Consider the following 19120-nt stretch of genomic DNA (forward strand, 5'->3'; position numbering starts at 1 on the left):
GGAGCCGAATCTGCCAAAAAGAGTGCCTGTGAACAGTAAATCTGACGACCGGACTTACTGGGCTGGGGTCGCCGGCGTCGGACGAGGCTGAAGGAAGAGTCGCCGGCGTGAAACGGTCACCGGAGGATGTGCACGCATCCGCGCGTGGATGACGGACGTGTGAAGGCAGGCTGATCTGACAACCGAACCTACTAGGCTGTGGTCGCCGGAGCCGGGCGAAGCTGGGAGAAGGATCGCCGGCGTGAAAGGGTCGCCGGAAAGTGGTGCATGCGCCGGCGCGTGGCCGGAAGCAATCTGCGCAGGGTGGCGCGTGGAGGCCCGTCCGGAGGCAGTGCTTCGCCGAAAAATAGATCGGAGGCCGGTGTGGGGAATGGGCTGGGTGGTGAGACTAACTGATTTCCAGAAAGTCATCAAAGTAAGGTGACAGGTCTGCTACTCAAAGGTGAACCAAATTTCTTGACTCTGATACCATGAAACTTTGATGAAAAGAAAAAAAAGAGAGTAGAAGATTTGAGAGAAAATGTTTGATTATTCCCATCAAGCCAATTGGGGTATATATACTACTTACAAGAGTACATACAAGGTAAGAAAATAAATTAATTCCCTAATTATAGCCTAATCATATCCCAATCATATCACACAATCATATCCCTAATTATTACTACAAATCTAGGTTATTTACAGAAATAATCTCAATATATAGAAATAATCTCAACATTGGTCGGCAAAGGCACTAAACCTATCCACCAATCTGTAAACAAAAAAAAAAATGTTAAAAAAGCATTGCAAACATTGTGAATAATGTTTTCTACAGATGGAATCGAAATACCAAGTTCCTCCTACAGGTGGTCAATTAATAATCATGAACATAAATGTATATTTTTTTCTCCCCTCGTGTTTTTCCTTCCATGCGACGATATCATCCGAGTTTCTCAATTCTCATCTCATGTATGTATGAGGTCTCCATCTGGCAGATCGCATCCTCCCAAATTCAGGAAAAATCTTCAGGGACGCTGAGCATCATTCTTTATCTGTACATCTTTGTGTTTCAATTTCTATAACAACCATGTGTTCCTATTCTGTGGACAAATCTACCGTTATCTTCCAGGGCCTGATATCAGCCCATTCACATCATCATCGCTGTTACTTCCATGGTCATTGGATGGCTGTTTTAATCTTTGGAATATTTCATCAAGAGGCTCGAATGATGAATTGCGGGAGACGAGTTTAGTTTCCTGGATATGGCGTAAAGGAAGAAATCTTTTGGCCCCTATGTTTGCCTTAAATCTTTGAAAACCATTCTTCATTGATTCCCATTTTATTGCCAAACCAGATGGTCCTCCTGGTGTGTCGTTGGATTCTGAGTTGCCCCCATCAAGCAATGACACCTTGGCAGAGGCAATGTTGCTCTCCACAGGCCTAATATTGGCATGTCTACTTTGTTCTCTCCAGTAACCATATTTGTTGCCAAAAGCTTCTTTGGTGGTGCTGTATCTGCGGCCGCCTCCTTTTGAAGGTGTTGATGTGCTTCCCTCTGCAGCATCAGTGACTAAACTATTTGTTGCCTTCATTTCAACAGCAGTCTTATCCTGTGAATTTCACTTGGTAGTTAGACGATGCAATATTGTTTTAGGAGGATCAAGCAAAAGAAATATAGCGATCACATGATAGAATCCCATTAACCAAACCTCACTATTCCAAAACGATCAGCGAGTATTACTAGTCCAGTCAAATTGTGTTTTATATGGGAATAACATTAAAAAAAATTGAGAAACAAAAACAAGAAAATGCCATTATCATTTAAAAAGTGAATCCATACTGCATTATTGCTGCCAGACTCCATATCCACACTGTTAAAGTTTCTTGCCAGTGGGATAACATGCTCACCCACGCTTTGTCCTTGTTCCAGCCAAGTTCGCTCTGCAAAGGACACACACACACAGATACAGGGAGATAGAATACTTATAAACTTCCACACATATAAACGTGCAACTAAATTTCAAGAATCCGTATATTGCATCCTGCATTACTATTAAAACGTGGTCAGAGCAGTTACCTTTCTGTAGGATAATTAATCCTGATGGGTCAAATCCATTAGTATCATCAACTTCAGGTTGAAAACTAAATATCTTCCAGCTTCCAAAGAAACCAATCACATGGTCAAAGAAATTACTAGCAACCAACAGGGTGTACAAGACCATTATGAGAGGATAGATTTTGTTAAATCCACTTCCAAAGATCTCTAAAACATCATCAATTTTGCCCATCCGCTGCAAGTAATGAAAAATTTTATGCCAAAAGTGATTGATGTGAGGAGAAGATGAGAAATAGGAGAGAACATGGGAAATTCCCAAGGAAATAACACTGTTAGCCAAACATCTAAAAGATCTTCTCATTATCCAATAAAGCAAGGTTCCCCCAAAGTGAAAGTGTTCACATAAAAAACAGAAGACAATTAAGCCAGACTAGAATTTGAATACTTCTTAAAAGTTTATGTACCATATGCACACTCTAAGTATCCTTGTACATGATTCCCACATATGGGCATTGGTACCAGATGAGATAGCAAGATAAAAGTGTTCAATGAGTAAACAGATTAAATAGATATCAGGTAATACTTCATTTTGATTCAGTTTCTCCTATCACAAGATATACGTGCATACGTGCATCCACCCGCACATATATGAGAACTACAAGGGGACTTACTGTTTCAAATATTGTTTTAGCATCAAGACTGATGAGATTGAGAAAATTGTACGAAATTGGAGGAGCATACCGAGCAACCATCCTAAGCAACATGTTATTTATCAATATTAGACATCACCATGGTTTCTTGGAATAAGACTTGATGATAACATATCTCCAAGGAAATACGTACGAGCATATCATGAGCAAGCTGACTGAGCTTGTCTGCCTAGGTGTTAATGAATAAAACATTAGCATTCCAATTTTGAACAAAGAGTAGTATGTGCAGATGCACATATACATCAAAGGTATAAGAGCCCAGACCTGAAGAGTAAACAGCAGAGAATAGTAAAACATATCATCATATAGGGAATAAAACCAATAATAGAATTATCCAACAGAAGATGAGAATGTACCTGCACAAAAAGCTCTTGCTTTCCCATAGACTTTATAAGAATTGAAAAAAGTGAGAGCTTAACTCTAGATGGTAGCAGAGTTGCTTCAGCCAAAAGAATTGCAGCTGACATAGTACCCAGTATAATAGCCAAGAGCTTCTCAAATTGCTTTCTTAGGATGCATCGCCAAAAAAATTCTGCAAGCAAGCACATATTTTTCAAGAATTTCTGATTCAAGACAATGCTAATATTTTCCGATACAACTGAGCAACTGAATAAAAAGCAACTGAATAAAAAAATCCAACTACCAGCAAATGGGATTCATTAAAATATTACATAAATAACAAAATGCAATATATATATATATAGGGGCAAGACAAACCCATCGTTGACCATAGTCGGGTGACTATTGAATATTATGGCATTATGATCTCAGCTTATTAATTTTCCTTCCTCTTATCTTTTACAAAAAAATCACCAAATAATTTTCCTGGTTGAGCAATAATGTTATGTGGCCATCAAATAAATGATAAACCCTAATTACAAATCCCAAATTATCCCAAGCTATGAATGACTGAACAACCAACAAGATCAGAACCCCCCAAGGCAATCATACATCAACATCATCACTTAATAACAGAAAAAATTCAGATCATAAAGCACCTGTTTTCCATTATCTTGAAAGAAAATGATGTCTGTTTTGTTGAATTACATAACAGAATCATGACTCTTGAAAAAAGTTCTAAAAAAATAGAAACAGTCCTCATAACATACAATCTAAAATCAAACAGGAACAAATGGGTTAACAGATGTGGTGATTACCCATTCTATCGAAGAAAGCCCCCAATTTACCAGTTCGAGCAGGTCTGAAGCTGGAAATATATTTCCTGTAATAGCATGTGAAGGTATTAGGTCCCAGAAAACATTTTGCAGCTTGCAACAGGTAAAGAAAGAACTATATGAAAATAGGAAACGTAGTCAGAAGCAAACCATCTAGTTGAACTGCCATGTTCAAAATTTTTTATTGTGTCTTCCAGTTCAAGGGCTTCCAGGACAAAGGTCATGTACTCACTGCAGAAAATAATTTAGATACAGGCAACAAACATTGCGAAATGAGAGTTCAAAGGCACTATTCCAAACTGATACACAAAACAAAATCAAATCATGAGTAATCCAAAATTATTGTTTGACAACATTCACAAGAAACGCATTGGAAGTGTTAAGCACCCTCCACAATAATTTCATGATACTTCTAAGCCAAAAATCACAAATCTGAAACATTCACAGATAAACTACAGTGATAAAAAACACAGAATGTCCCATGAAAAGTATTCTTCTACGCCAGAAATTATTAAAAACTAAAGTGTCATGTCATAGGTGGCAATCTAAATAAGAGATTCTGACTGCTATCCTTCCTCCCTCCTAAGAAATTCACAAATCTTATCAACAATTACACATTATCATTAAGGGCCATTATTATTGATAAATAATAACTTGTAGCCAATAGCTGTTAGCTGGAATTACAGATTGGTAAAGCTTCCCTAGCTCTTGTTGATAAGCAAATGACATTAAGGATATTGTAGAATGATAATATTTGTTGTTTTTCACGATAGAGATTACAACCTATTTATGCAGAGACGATATCTAAACAGGAAAGAAAATCAAACCTGTAATTATACAATCCCTAAAATTAAGCAACTGATCCATCTATCAATATTTACTTCCTGTATTAACATATTTACTTCTTATAACCTATAATACTCCCCCTCAAGTTGGAGCATAAATGTTAATAATGCCCAACTTGTTACATGTATAATCAACTCGTCCCATACAATTTCACAGACACCGAATTTGTGAACTTGACTTCTTCCAATAGTTGACGCACCCACAAAACTTCACAAACAGCTTTTGCCATGACTCAACATTCAGGTTCAGTACTAGAACAAAAGACCACATTTTCTCAGTTTGATAAAACGCCTTACACACATCATAAATACGGAAAATATTCCCTTTGCCAGAATATAGAAATTCCAAATACTCCATTAATTCTTTAACAAATTCAAAATGATTAATAAGACTAATCACCTCACTATGAATAAAATTTCAAATCTGCAGAAACAAACGAGTATCATCCCTCATCCAATCTCTACGAGTTTCATCAGTTGAAGGATTCTTGGTAAGATGATCATCCATTTCAATACTTCGTAAATAAATACGGATAGTTTTACTCCAATCCAAAAAATTAGATCTATTTAATTTGTGTTCCGTGATTTTAATCATCATAATAATCACATTGGTTTTAACTTCAGCTATAAAGACAACCAACCCAAAACAATCAAAATAAACAAAGGATAAAAAAAATAGTACCCGTAAACAGTACTCGTAAATAGTAACCGATGACCAGTACCCGATGAACAATTCCCGTGAATAGTACCCGATGAACAATTTCCGTGAACAGTACCCGATGAACAATTCCCGTGAACAATGCCCGATGAACAGAGCCCAAATCTCCAAATGTTACCCTTTATGAATAATCCAAATAAATAGTCCTGAGTCTCTAAATGTTACCCTTTATGGATAACCCCGATGAACAGAGTTCTAAGTCTCCAAATGTTACCCTTTATGAGTAACCCAAATGAATAGAGCTCTAAGTCTCCAAATGTTACCCTTTATTTGTAACCCGATGAACAGAGTCCTAAATCTCCAAACGTTAGACGGAATCTACAAGCTAGCAGGTGGACGTCACACCCCCCTACTAAATTTGCGACATCCTCATCGCAACTGAATCGAATACAATTGTTAAACCAAGACCGGACCCTCGGGCATTGTAGTTCGCTAGTACCTTGGCGGCTCCACCTCGTCTCACACGGGTAGCCCTTTCCTCACAGGCCCACTAGCTCTGCACATTTGGATCTCACTGTCGCTGGAATTGTCACACCGTCCCCTTTGTCAGATCTGAGGTTTGTTTGCCGTTCGTATATTGGGTGGAGGCGTTTTTTTTTTCGGTACTGTTCATTGGTACTGTTCACGAGAGAAGAGCAATCAACTTTGGACTGGAAAACCAGAATGTCAATCTTGGATAGCGTTGCAGAATTATTGTGTTTTCTGTTAGAGCAAGGTAAATTCTATAACAGAGATATAACAAAGGATTGGATAGATGACTTTCTAATTGATAATGATTTTCTACCAAAGTTTGCAGAGTATGGACGTGAAAAGTTTTTTTCAGATTTCTCTGCTACTTGCAAATCTGTTAGATGTACGGCTCCTGAAAGTGCTAATAGTGGGGAGTTTACCCAGAAGACCAGTGTTTATTATTATGGTCTGATGCTTGTGGAGATGATAACTGGGAAAGAAACTGTTGCTGATATAGTTCAATGGTACCTCAACTTAAAAGTGTTCGGTCCGATGGCAATTATGATTTTGTCGACAAGAGATTGAAGGAGTACAACAAAATTGAAATGGATGAAATGATTACTTGTGCCTTAGCCTGTTTAAGTGATAATCCACAAGATCGACCAGAAATGAATCAGATGAGAATGCATGCTATAAGGAAACATGACGAGGATATTCATGAGACTTTAAAGGCTGCAGAGGTTATATTTCAGGTTGGCTTCATAGGGCACGAGAATTTCACATTATTTTGTTGTTATTAGTGGATTAATTATTCGAAAGTTGATCCTTTTTTTCTTTTTCCCCTTTGAAATATGATTAGTTATTTTAATGTTTTATGCAACTTACATCTTACTTATTGATTGAGATTAACTTGGTCAAAGAGTTAAAAAAAAAAAATTAAATCTCTACGAGAATGGCTCTGATACCATGTAGAATGATAATATTTGTTGTTTTTCACGATAGAAATTACAACTTATTTACACATGAGACGATATCTAAACAGGAATGAAAATCAAACCTATAATTATACAATCCCTAATATTAAACAACTGATCCATCTATCAATATTTACTTCCTATATTAATATATTTACTTCCTATAACCTATAACAGATATAATATTCTTTTTAAAATTATTACCATTTATCTTATATCACTTTTACCTTTAACATGTTGTAAAAAATGAAAAAGTAGTAACAAATATTAATCAAGGACTATAATAAATTTTTATATGTTCATAATAAACATTTTCTCTTGTTAAACATGATCTTAGCAGTTATAGCAAAGCTTACACATAATATTTCAATAATCATTTATAATTTTAATCAAATGTAAATCATTTCATCACATAAAAATTAATTTAAAAAGAATAACATAAAAATTAATTTAAAAAGAATAATTTTGCAATAAAAAACTGCTAGGACACCTACCATCTAACAACTACTACTTTTTCATTTTACCAAACAAGTTTACCTTTTATAGCGGCAATAGCCCTCACGAGCTCCCCTAAGATGACGTCTAAGTGTTGCCATAGATTTCTCATCCGTATCATAGTCCATATCATTTTCTCCCAGCCGGCCACCTTGTGGTTTAAAGGATGGATCTTCCCTGAACTACAAAATAGTATATAATACTGAAAACATTTGAAGAAACGCCTCAATATAGCAAGTGGAGAGAGAATTAGAACTACCATTTGAGATAACATGTTATCTATAACATTCATATACGGTCTCAAAGGATCACGCTTGGACATCTGATTGGATGTTGCCTGAGCAACCTATGAAAGATAACAAAATAAATTGAGGAACAAGCAAGCAAAAAGAACAAGTTAGAATGCTACCACATTGATGCATATGAAACTGAAATTTTTATGCAAATGTAAAAACAATTTGAAATTCCCATTCTCTTGGAAAATAATTTAAAATAACCAGAATAGCTGCACCAAAAATTATATGCAAAAAAAAGAACTGAGAGAAAGATTACATGCTTATTTAGCCCAAAAAAGGAAGAAGAGGAAGGAGGAGGAGGAAAGAAAACATCAGAAATTGCTTAATAACATTAATTACTGAAACATACACTATTTCCAATGTCTTTTTTTTTTTAAAAAAAAATTCTGATGAAGTATAAATGATTAGGGAGGGGGAGGAAGAACTCTACAATGCCAAGAAAAGAATATTTTTCCAGACAAAGCCTAAAAAAAAAACTTAAAGATTACAGAAAATAAAGGCATGTTTGTGAGATATAAAAACAAAATGCTACTTATAACCCTTTTTTTTTTAACAAGACAAAGAAGCAGAGTGGGGTGGGGGCTGGGTTAAAAGGACACTTACTACAATAGCATTTGAAAGTTCTTGATGAGCGTCATCAAGTTTCACAGCCATTTTGGCAATTTTATGAGTAAGAACCTTTTGGCGGGTTGTCCAATCCGCATTTTTCCACAGACTCTTAGGAATTTCACTCAAACCAAAACCAAGAAGAAAGGCACCTGTAACTAGTCCAAATGTATTTGAGCATGCCATGGCAACACCAAGCACATTACTTCCACTTCTGTCAATAAAGATAGCAAAGAATATGATGCCTAACCAATTTTTCAAAGACTGAAAATGAATTGTATTTAGTGATGTATACCGCCATATGGTACATGCATTAATCACTGTTCCATGTCCATATAACATGATTGTGAATAACTGATTCATTCAATATGCAGAGCAGAAAGAATACTAGATAGATTTATTCAGCACGTAAATGAAAGAAAAGATGTAGGAGATTCTAAAGAAAATGCAAATACATTAAGAACTAACAACACGTGGAAACTGCAAAACTAAGAATATAAAGTAAGCATAATAGTGTAGTCCAAAGAACTTTAGGAGGGTATAAGAAACCTTATTTTTTTCATCAAGATGAGGAGAACAAGTCCAAAAAGTCCAATAGATCCCACAATTAAATAGAAAACCAAGTTAGCGCGTATACTCGTCTTTAATCTTTCTGTCACAGTGAAGTCTCCAGCATCTTCAAAACCCTGAATAAGGGGCACCACAGCCCTGCTTAGAGATAACATGATATAGGTAAATGAGGAATTATGCATCTAAAGACTAAAAAACTATTTACAACTGTCCTTAAGAAAAATATTATCACCAAACAAAATGGTATTTAAGGAAAAGTATTTATAACTTTCCCTCTCTGTGCTTCCTATAAAAGCTGCCTACACCTTGAAAACTGATATGATCCATTTTGTTCAGACACAGGCAGGGAGGATGTGACCATGTTTAATATATAGAAGACAAAGTGAAAGCTAAATGGAAAATGAAAATATATATGCATGAGAAATAAAGAAAATGCCATCTCACAGAAATCTATTGTTTCTCATGCATGTCTGTCAGAACTAAGTCAATTTTCTTTCAGCTGCATGTGCAATGGAAATATGCGAATCCGGTCAATAAAGTTAGTTCACTTAAGTTATTTAAACAATTGTATTTTTTTTTCTATATCTTTATCCATAAGTTCAATAACTGAATGGCAGGATTTTTACTGTGTGTTCAAGCAAGGGTACATCAACTGCTGTACATAATTAGGGATGCGATTATGTGACATGATTGAGATATCATTAGACTATAATTAGGGAATTAATTTATTTTCTTACCTAGTATGTATTCTTGTAGACAGTATATATACCCCAATTGCAGTTTAATCACTTTAACTGGAAAAGACTATAAAGAATACTTGCAGTTCCAAACAGCTAAGCAACATCCTTCATCTTTCGGCATTGCTCATTCTGGTAATTTCTTTGCTTGTCTAACTAAGTTTTCACCTGTTGGTCCATGGATCCTAGACTTTGGTGCTTCTGATCACATCTCTAGTAATCACAATCTTTTCTGTACTCTTGTTTCACCTTCCACACTATCTAAAGTCACCTTAGCTAATGGTTCACAAATTCAAGTTAAAGGAATAGGAAAAGTACAACTCCTTTCTATTTCCTTAACTACTATCTTGTTCACTCCTGAATATCTATATAATTTAATCTCTATTAGCAAATTGACTAAAAATCTTAATTGTTCAGTAACCTTTACTGCTAATTCTGTTGTGGTGTAGGACCGGAGTACTGGGAGAATGATTAGAAAAGGATCTTAGTCACAAGGATTATACCATCTCTCCACTTCTCCAGCTGCTTTTATTTCTACCACTTCCGCTGAGCTTATTCATAACCGTTTGGGACATCCTAGTCTTTTCAAATTGCAGAAAATTGTCCATAGTCTTTCTTCTTTGTCTTATTTAGCATGTGAGTCATGTCAACTTGAAAAACACACTTAGGCTTCATTTCCCAAGTGAGTAATAATAAGGCCACCTCGATGTTTGACATTGTTCATTCAGACATTTGAGGTCCAAGTCGTGTCAATACAACCTTAGAATTTCATTATTTTATTACTTTTATTGATAATTATTCTCATTGCACTGGCTTTTTTTAATGAAGAATAGCTCTGAGTTATTCTCCATTTTTCAAAAATTTTGTACTAAAATACATAATCAATTTGGTATTCGCATAAGGTATTGCATAGTGATAATGTACGAGAATATCTTTCCTCTTCTTTTTCTCATTTCTTGTTTACTAAGAGTGTTACTCACCAGACTTTTTGTGCCCATAGTCCTCAACAAAATAGTGTTGCGAAGTGAACAAATCAGCATTTGATTGAAACAGTCAGCACCTTACACATACATCATAATGTTCCGCTGTGTTTTTGGGGCAGGACAGTCCTTAATGCCTGCTACTTAATCAACCGTATGCTTTCCTCTGTTTTGCAGCATCAGAGTCCTCATTTGATTCTCTTTCCTAACCAAGACCTCCAACCAGTTGTCTCTGCGAGTTTTTGGATGTATATGTTTTGCTCATGATCATACCCCTGATAAAGACAAACTCCAGCCTAAATTAATTAAATGTGTCTTTCTCAGCTATTCTCGGCTTCAAAAAGGTTATAAATGCTATAATCTCACTACTAATAGATATTTTGTCTCTGCAAATGTCACCTTTTTTGAAACCTCCCCTTACTTTTCTTTTAGTCCAACGCACAAAACCTTTGTTCCTAGAGTTTTGTCAATACCTTCAACTCTTATCTCTCCTAGACCTCAAGTCAATCTATCTCCCACTCCTACACCACCTCTTCAAGTCGACACACGTCGGCTTCACCTATCTGCTAATAACAATGATACTTGATGCAGGTACTTCTAATGACTCACCTCCAGTTCCATCATCACCTATTTCGGTTATGCCTTCAGTAGCAACAGCTACTCCTCTTGCTCTTCGAAAAGGTATTCGCTCTTCTCGAAATCCTCATCCCATTTATAATTTTGTGAGTTACCATTGTTTGTCTCCTTCCTATTATACTTTGTTTCCATTGTATCTGTTGTTTCTATACCCAAGACAGTTAGAGAAGCATTGGATCATCTTAATTTGTGTAATGCAATAGTTGAGGAGATGACTGCTCTTCATAATAATGGAACTTGAGAACTGGTATCTTTACCACCTAGCAAGTCTATCGTTGGTTTTCGATGGGTTTACACAGTTAAGGGGGGACCTGATGGCAAAATTGATCGCCTTAAAGCTCGCCTTGTAGCTAAAGGTTACACACAGATTTTTTTACTTGATTACAGTGATACTTTCTCTTCAGTACCCAAAATAGTTTCTATTCACCTCCTTATCTCATTGGCTGTAATGAATTACTGGACCTTTCATCAACTGGACATTAAAAATGCCTTTCTTCATGGTGAGCTCGCCAAAAAAGTCTATATGGAGCAACCTCCAGGGGTTTGTTGCTCAGGGGGAGTCAAGCTTAGTATGTCGTCTTCGACAATCCTTGTATGGTCTAAAATAGTCTCCAGTAGCATGATTTGGACGATTCAGCACTGTAATTCAACAGTTTGAAATGTCTTGAAGTAATTCTGATCATTCCGTATTTTTTTATCATAACAGTGATAGGTGATAGATGCATCTACTTGATGGTCTATGTTGATGATATTACCATTACAGAAAATGATTGTGATGGAATCTCTCAGCTTAAGCAATATTTGTTCAGTCATTTACAAACTAAAGATCTGGAGAAATTGAAGTATTTCTTGGAGATTGAAGCGGTACAGTCTAAACAGATATTACGATTTCTCAATGGAAATATGCTTTGGATATATTGAAGAAACATGCATATTAGACTGTAAACATGTGGACACTCCCATAGATTCAAATGTCAAACTTGTTCCTGAACAGGGAGAGTCACTTAAAGATCCTGTTAGATATAGAAGATTAGCTGGCAAGCTCAATTATCTCACTATCAAGCGACCAGATATTTCCTTTGCTGTGAATGTAATTAGTCAATTCCTACAAACCTCATACAGTAGTCACTAGAATGCAATCATTTGCATTCTTAAATATATCAAAGGAGCTCCAAAACAGGGTCTACTCTAAGAAGACAAGGATGGCTCACAAATTGTTGGCTATTCTAATGCAAATTGGGCATGTTCCCCTTCAGATAGACAATCTCCTTCAGGATATTATGTTATGATTGAAGGGAATCTTATATCTTGCAAAAAATAAAAGACAGGGTGCAAAATCAAGTGCAGAAGAAGAATATCGAGCTATGGCTTTGGCAACATGTGAACTTATTTGGTCGAAGCAACTCCTTCAGGAATTGAAATATAGCGATATTGGCCAAATGAAGCTGATATGTGATAATCAAAATGCCCTCCATATTGCATCAAATCCAATTTTTCATGAGAGAACAAAACATATAGAGGTGGATTGCTATTTTATTAGGCAAAAGATTGAGTTAGGATGCATTTCTACTAGCTTTGTCAACTCAAATGATCAACTAGCTGATATTCATGAATCAAATATATTTATAACAAGGTTGGAGCATATGACATATTCGCTCTAGCTTGAAGGGAGTGTTGAGATACTTCTTGGATTTATAGTGATTGTGTACATAATTAGGAATATGAATGGGATATGATTAGACTATAATTAGAGAATTAATTTATTTTCTTACCTACTATATATTCTTGTAATGAATATATATACCTCAATGGAATCATCAAGTATTTTTCTCTCAAAACTTTTGCTTCCCTCTCCTTTTTTTCATCATCATTTTCAATAACAAAATTATAGAAACTCTTTACATGGTGCCATATTCAGCATTATGACTCAGAATGGTAAATAAAAGGAAAGAAAGAAGGATAAAAATAAAAAAGTGCAAGTTTAGAATGGGACATACCATGTAAGTAAAAATGTACTCCAATAGGCCAAGCTCCAAAAGAAAGAAATGCCTCCATTGTCAAGATAAAATTTTGTCTGAACACACAATAAAACACTCAGCTAAATTAGTGAATGTTTTGAAAACCCTATCAAACGATCAGTACCAGTGCCTTAAAACGATACGGGACAGGAATAACTAACAGGAAGTAGAAACTCGATAGGATTTCTCATATCTAAAATCAGACAACGTGAACTCCAAGAGGATTGAATGAGATACTAGTTTTAAGCACGATCAAAATGTTTATCTTGAATACCATTTAAGGAAACTCAACAAAACTGAAACTCAAAACCTATTCAGCTCCAGTTTTCTTAAACTAACCAAAAATAAAAATTATAAAAAGGGTACATCATAGCTTCTCCCGTTGACACATTTAAATAAGTCAAACTGAGTTTTTAGCTAAGATAATAAAATGAGGCTGCACTTCTTTTCATAAGGTATCTTCAAGGAAACCAAATGGCTCAAATGAACCAACACTCAATTAAGGTCTAGAGAAGAAACAGAAGAAATTGCAATTCAACTTTTTCTTTTAGAAAAAGAAAATGAAAATTAACAAAGTTTACATACATGTAAAAGAAAATGAAAATTAACAAAGTTTACACACATGTATAAGAAAATGACACAAGTTAAATCACGATGGAATTGCAAGTACCGTATAGATATCAGCTGGTACAAGGATGATAATGGAGAGAGAACAGAACCAGGTGTATCCAACGGTGAAGAGGACATAGCGAGGCACCTCCGGGCCGGCGAAGTACCTCAACGTCAAAATCACCATGCCTAGGGTAATAGGCAGCGAAATCAGGCTAAAAACCCACATCTCCCCCCGTCTCTTCAACGATCTCTCTCACGTTGTTGATAAAAATGTCTCTGTTTCCCACCCTTACTTGGGGAAGACGAAGAAATTGTAAAGGGACCCGGTAATACGGATCTCAATAGGCCCGATGTCTGCAAGACTATTGTATAAAAAAAAATTTATTATTTTTACTTTTCATATAAAATCAATTTTTTATATTTATTTCGATTTTAATTATTTAATTTTAATTAAAAAAATTTATAACTCATATAAAATTATTTCTCAAAAACTATATTAAATAAAAAAAATTCAAATATTTATATTAATTCATATTTATATTTTAAATTTAAAATTTTATATAATAAAATTAAATCTTTCTCAACTTATCACAATTATACTTAAAAAAATTAAATTAAATATAAAAAATTAATAATAAATTATAATATAATTTCTAAAATTTTATATTAATAAATATATAGTCTTTTAATTTAAATTTTATATTAAAAATAAATTTACTTTATATTTATTATATATAATATTAAATAAATATTTATTATAAATAAATTTTCACTATATAAATATTATATATTAAAATATTTCATTAAATATTTATATTTTTTATATATTTTTAATATATAAATATATATATATTATATTAATAATATTAAATATATATATTTTACTGTATAAAATCATTTCTGTAATTATTCTTTTTATAATTTTTATAAAAATTTAAATTTATCAATTACGATTCTTCTAAATTATTTGAAATATTTAATATTTTTATATTATTATTTATTTAAAAATTATACGTATAATGTATATTAATTTATTTGTTAATTCGATAAAAAACTATATTTCATATCAATAATATTAAATAAAATAAAATATTATATATTTTATACTATAATTTTTTTATATTTTAAATTTTCATTAAATTTTATTGTATAAAAATAAGAATGAGAAGTGAATAGTGAGATTAATAAAAAAGGACATTATTAAATAAAAATATGTATTTTAAGAATTATTTTATTAATCAAATAAAATTTTAGAAATTATATTATAATTTTTTAATAACTTTCCATATTCAATTTATTTTTATTAATTATAATTGAGACTAAATGAGAAAATTTTAATTTTATTATTCAAAATTTAAAATTTTAAACTTAAATATAAAAATTTTTAAATTTTTAAATTTTTTTCTAATATATTTTTTTAAGGTATATAAAAATTCATTATAAAGTAGTTGGGCTTTATCCTAATATAAAAAAAATAAAGAAGACAATAGGCCCAAAACAGCACAACTTTAGGCCTAAACCCATCACTCAAACCTCAACTCAAGAAGTCTTTAAGAATCTCTGTCAAACTCTCACTATCGTCTTTTCCACTGTCAATCTGAGAGCAACACTGAAGGGAACCTATGCCTTCCTTCAAGATTTATGAGGTTCAGCCAAGGAGGACTGAGATTGGAGCATCCAAAAAAGAGAAACAAAAAGATCCACAGCCGATGGAGGTTAGTGCCAAAGCTCCTTCACCAAATTTGGTATTTAAGGTCACCAAAAAAGCATGCAAGCAGGCGTGATATTGATCCAACTGTTAGAATCAGACCCTCGTGGCATTCACAATACCATTAATAGCTTTGCAAGTCCTAAAAGAAATTCCCTATATAAAACTCCATTAACCTGTCAATATGCAAACCAAACAAGCTATTTAGACCAGTATAGGAAGGAAAACCTACCTTCTATGGGGTTAGAGGGAAGTCATCCCCTGCCCCTTCAGCCACAAAGACTCGGCAAAAAAAAGATTTGGTAGCCTAAAACAGAGAAAAATCTCTCTACAAACTTTAGAGGAGATTTTATATTTTGCCGTTTTAGTTATACATATCAAAAATAAATTATTTATTAATCTATAATTCTATAATAATTTTAATTAATTTTAAATTATTTAAATTCATTTAATTTAATATATTTTAATTAATAATCTATATAAAATATTTATTTTTCTCCAACGTAATTATATATTACTCAACCTCAATAAAATTCAATTGGATCCAATACCTACAAAAATAGCACAACCGTTGCCGTTGTACTGAGACTTGCATGCATGAAAAATACTGATGAATAAACCTTCCAACCAACACCTGCAAATCTGTGTCAGAGTGTCCTGTTTCAGCCACACAACCATTGATCCCCATCCCCAGCAGCACAGAAACCAGCTGGTCCACACCCGCCAGATGAGTATGGCCGTTCAAAAAGTACAAAACACCACTGGCCATTGGCCACTGTGCACAAGTCTGAAGGCTAATTGCTTTTGCTGGCCTTCCCTATCTTCATCATTAGCTGCTCCTTTTTTATCACTTCCCACCTCCCTCTTTTGACCCCTCTAATTGGTAAGATGCTTTCGAAGATTCTCAATTGGCTTTTTTTCATGTTTTTATCCACTTTGTTTGGTGGCCATTGGCTTCCCATTTCTTTCTTTGATCTTTATGTGCAGAGGAGCAATCAATGGATGGCCTCTTTTCCAAAGCTAACACTCATGCTTATTTTTTTCTTTTTATCTTTGTCCATTGATTAACTATTTCTTTCATTGGCTATCATCACCACCGCACGTGGCTGTTAATTCCTTTTTCTTTTTAACAAAAGAGATTATTAATTAATGGCATTATTATTCTATGGTAGAAAAAAAAATTCAGTAGAATTCACAGTGCAAGTGATTTATTTAAATTTCAAAATGCATCTTTTATTTATAAAAGAGATATTTATTATTTAGTTTTTGAGTATTGCCGTTATTAATAAGTCAATTTCTATATTTTTAAAAATATATTAAAATTTTTTTATTTTTTATTTTCGTCAACGGAATAATTCTTTTATTCTCTTTTTCATTAAAAATAGATAAAATATTAGAGAAAATATTTTTAAAATCTAATTTTGCTCTTAAATAAAACCCTTTGTTTAGTAATTGAATATTGCTATTTTTAACAAATCAATCTCTATATTTTCATAAATATATTAAAACATTATTATTTTTTTTCATAACTATTAAAATGTCTTTTCTTTCCGTCAATGAAATTGTCCATCCTCCTCCTCTTTCTCCAAAAAGAAGAAAAAATAATAATAATAATAAGATAATGATAAAGGAGAAGAAAGAAAAGAAAAAAAAATCGCCTCCTCCTCATCTTCATTAAAAATAAATAAAAAGAAAAATTGAAGAAGAATAAAAAAGAAGGAAATGAGAAAGAATCGATGAAGAATGAGGAGGAGAAAAAAAAGGAGGAGAAGAAGAACAAGGGAAATTTAGTATTTTGCTATATTTTTAATGGTATAAATAGATAGAGTGATTATTTTGTTAATGAAAATAAAATATAATAATATTTTAATAAATTTTTTAAATTAAAAAAATTGAATTATTAATAATGATAATATCCAAAAACTGAATTATAAATTTTAAAAAATCATAAAGTTGTTCAATACCGCCATTTTTATTATATATGTTGTCATGATACTCACTGCAAAATAAGAATCCAGAAGATATTATCTAAAATTAATAAATAATAAAATTTAAAATGAATTCAAATTTCTAAATTATCTCTTAGTTTACGAGGTTTCAGAATTTTGAAAGAAGATAAATGGAAAACAAAAACTAAGCATTAAAATCCAAAAAACTGCCTGTGGCATGACATAACATGTTGAGAGAAAAGGATACAACATTAATGGTTCGAGAACCATTCTACCTAATAAAGCAAAAGAAAACGACTTCCATTGAAATTTGCAAAACTAAATCTCAGCCTTCTATTCAGATTGAGACTAAGGCAAGAAGATTTTCAACTTTATTTATTTATTATTGTTTTGTAATTTTAACCAGACTCATTAATTTTGATATGAGATTCGAATTACCAATTTTAATTTTCTTTTTCCCTATTTTTCGTAATATTTATATTATATTGTTGTGCAAGAAAACCCAATTCAGGCAATCAACGTCCAACCACTCCCTCCCACGATAATCCCAATAATCTCTATTATTCTTCTTACATGTTTGCTTATTGTGGTGCCGATCTGTCCATGTCCTCCCCACCTCTTCTTCTCTAATCAAATAAATCAATATACTAAATGACAACCCAAATACGTGCTACTTACAATTTAAGACTTCTTATAAAAGAAAATGTCTGGTAAGAAATATAATACTATAGTACTCCAATCCCAAATCAAACAAAAGGAAAACAATGCTATTCGGTGCAAGAAATTTCCATTGATGGGGAAAAGTAACTTTTTTGTGAAGACAAGCATTATACATGTTTGGTTTCAAGTTTCATGCCTATTATATACCTTTATTTAAATTACTCATATCTAAAAGTTATTGATTCGAGCCATTGGATTAGCATTGGATACTATCATGAGTAGGTACAAAATTTTCTTATGTGATTTTGTCTTTTGGTTAGAACTTAATACTACTAATTAAGAAGAACGGATTTATAGTATTTAATGTGAGCAGTACTTGGTTTAAATTAAAATAATTGATTAAACTGAATTAATTTAAAAATTTAGTTCGATTTTATAAATTATTCGATTGGTTCAGTTTTAATTTTCAAAAAGTTTAGTTGTTTCTATTTGGTTAGGTTTTAGTCTTAGAAAATTTTAATTTTTAAAAAATTCAGCTATTTAAATTTAGTTCGATTTTAATCATAAAAAATCAAATCAAATCGATTACTTATCAGTATTATATTTTTTTCATAACATAGGAATATTAGATCTTAAGCAAGGTTGAATTAATTTAATTAAATTATAAAATAATTAAAATAAAATATAAAAATTAAAAAATTTAACCGATCGAATCGAAACGAATAAATCAGTTCAATTTAGATTTTAATTTTTATAAATACTTTAATTTCAAATTTTAATTTATTAAATTGAATTTGACTTTAAAACAAATCGAATTAACGATAAACCTAATAGTATCTCACTATACCATTAGAATTTATGTCTAAAACGACGTTATATTTCTTTTACCTTTATTATTATTATTTTTCCCAATAGGTCAACTACAGTTGAGAACATACACATACAC

The 19120-nt window shown here is 32.8% G+C and overlaps 1 protein-coding gene across 2 annotated transcripts; it reads right to left on the reverse strand.

The window, feature by feature from the left end:
• Positions 1-677: 677 nt before the first annotated feature.
• On the reverse strand, positions 678-14205 carry LOC110628226 (LMBR1 domain-containing protein 2 homolog A). Of its 2 annotated transcripts, none has more exons than XM_021774781.2 (14): positions 13916-14205; positions 13225-13301; positions 8854-9012; positions 8302-8518; positions 7662-7748; positions 7445-7584; positions 4071-4151; positions 3903-3967; positions 3102-3277; positions 2879-3009; positions 2707-2788; positions 2057-2270; positions 1820-1920; positions 678-1589 (listed from the first exon to the last, which is right to left on the reverse strand). In XM_021774781.2, exons 1-14 carry the CDS (start codon positions 14081-14083, stop codon positions 1098-1100), a joined length of 2190 nt encoding a protein of 729 aa, XP_021630473.1. In that variant the 5' UTR covers positions 14084-14205; the 3' UTR covers positions 678-1097. The 2 variants fall into 2 exon arrangements, with proteins under 2 accessions (XP_021630473.1, XP_021630475.1); XM_021774783.2 differs by having other exon boundaries at positions 8854-8990; positions 13916-13976.
• Between the last annotated feature and the right edge of the window lie 4915 nt (positions 14206-19120).

This window comes from Manihot esculenta, chromosome 12, assembly GCF_001659605.2.
Source record: "Manihot esculenta cultivar AM560-2 chromosome 12, M.esculenta_v8, whole genome shotgun sequence".
In the NCBI taxonomy this organism is placed as follows: Eukaryota; Viridiplantae; Streptophyta; class Magnoliopsida; order Malpighiales; family Euphorbiaceae; genus Manihot; species Manihot esculenta.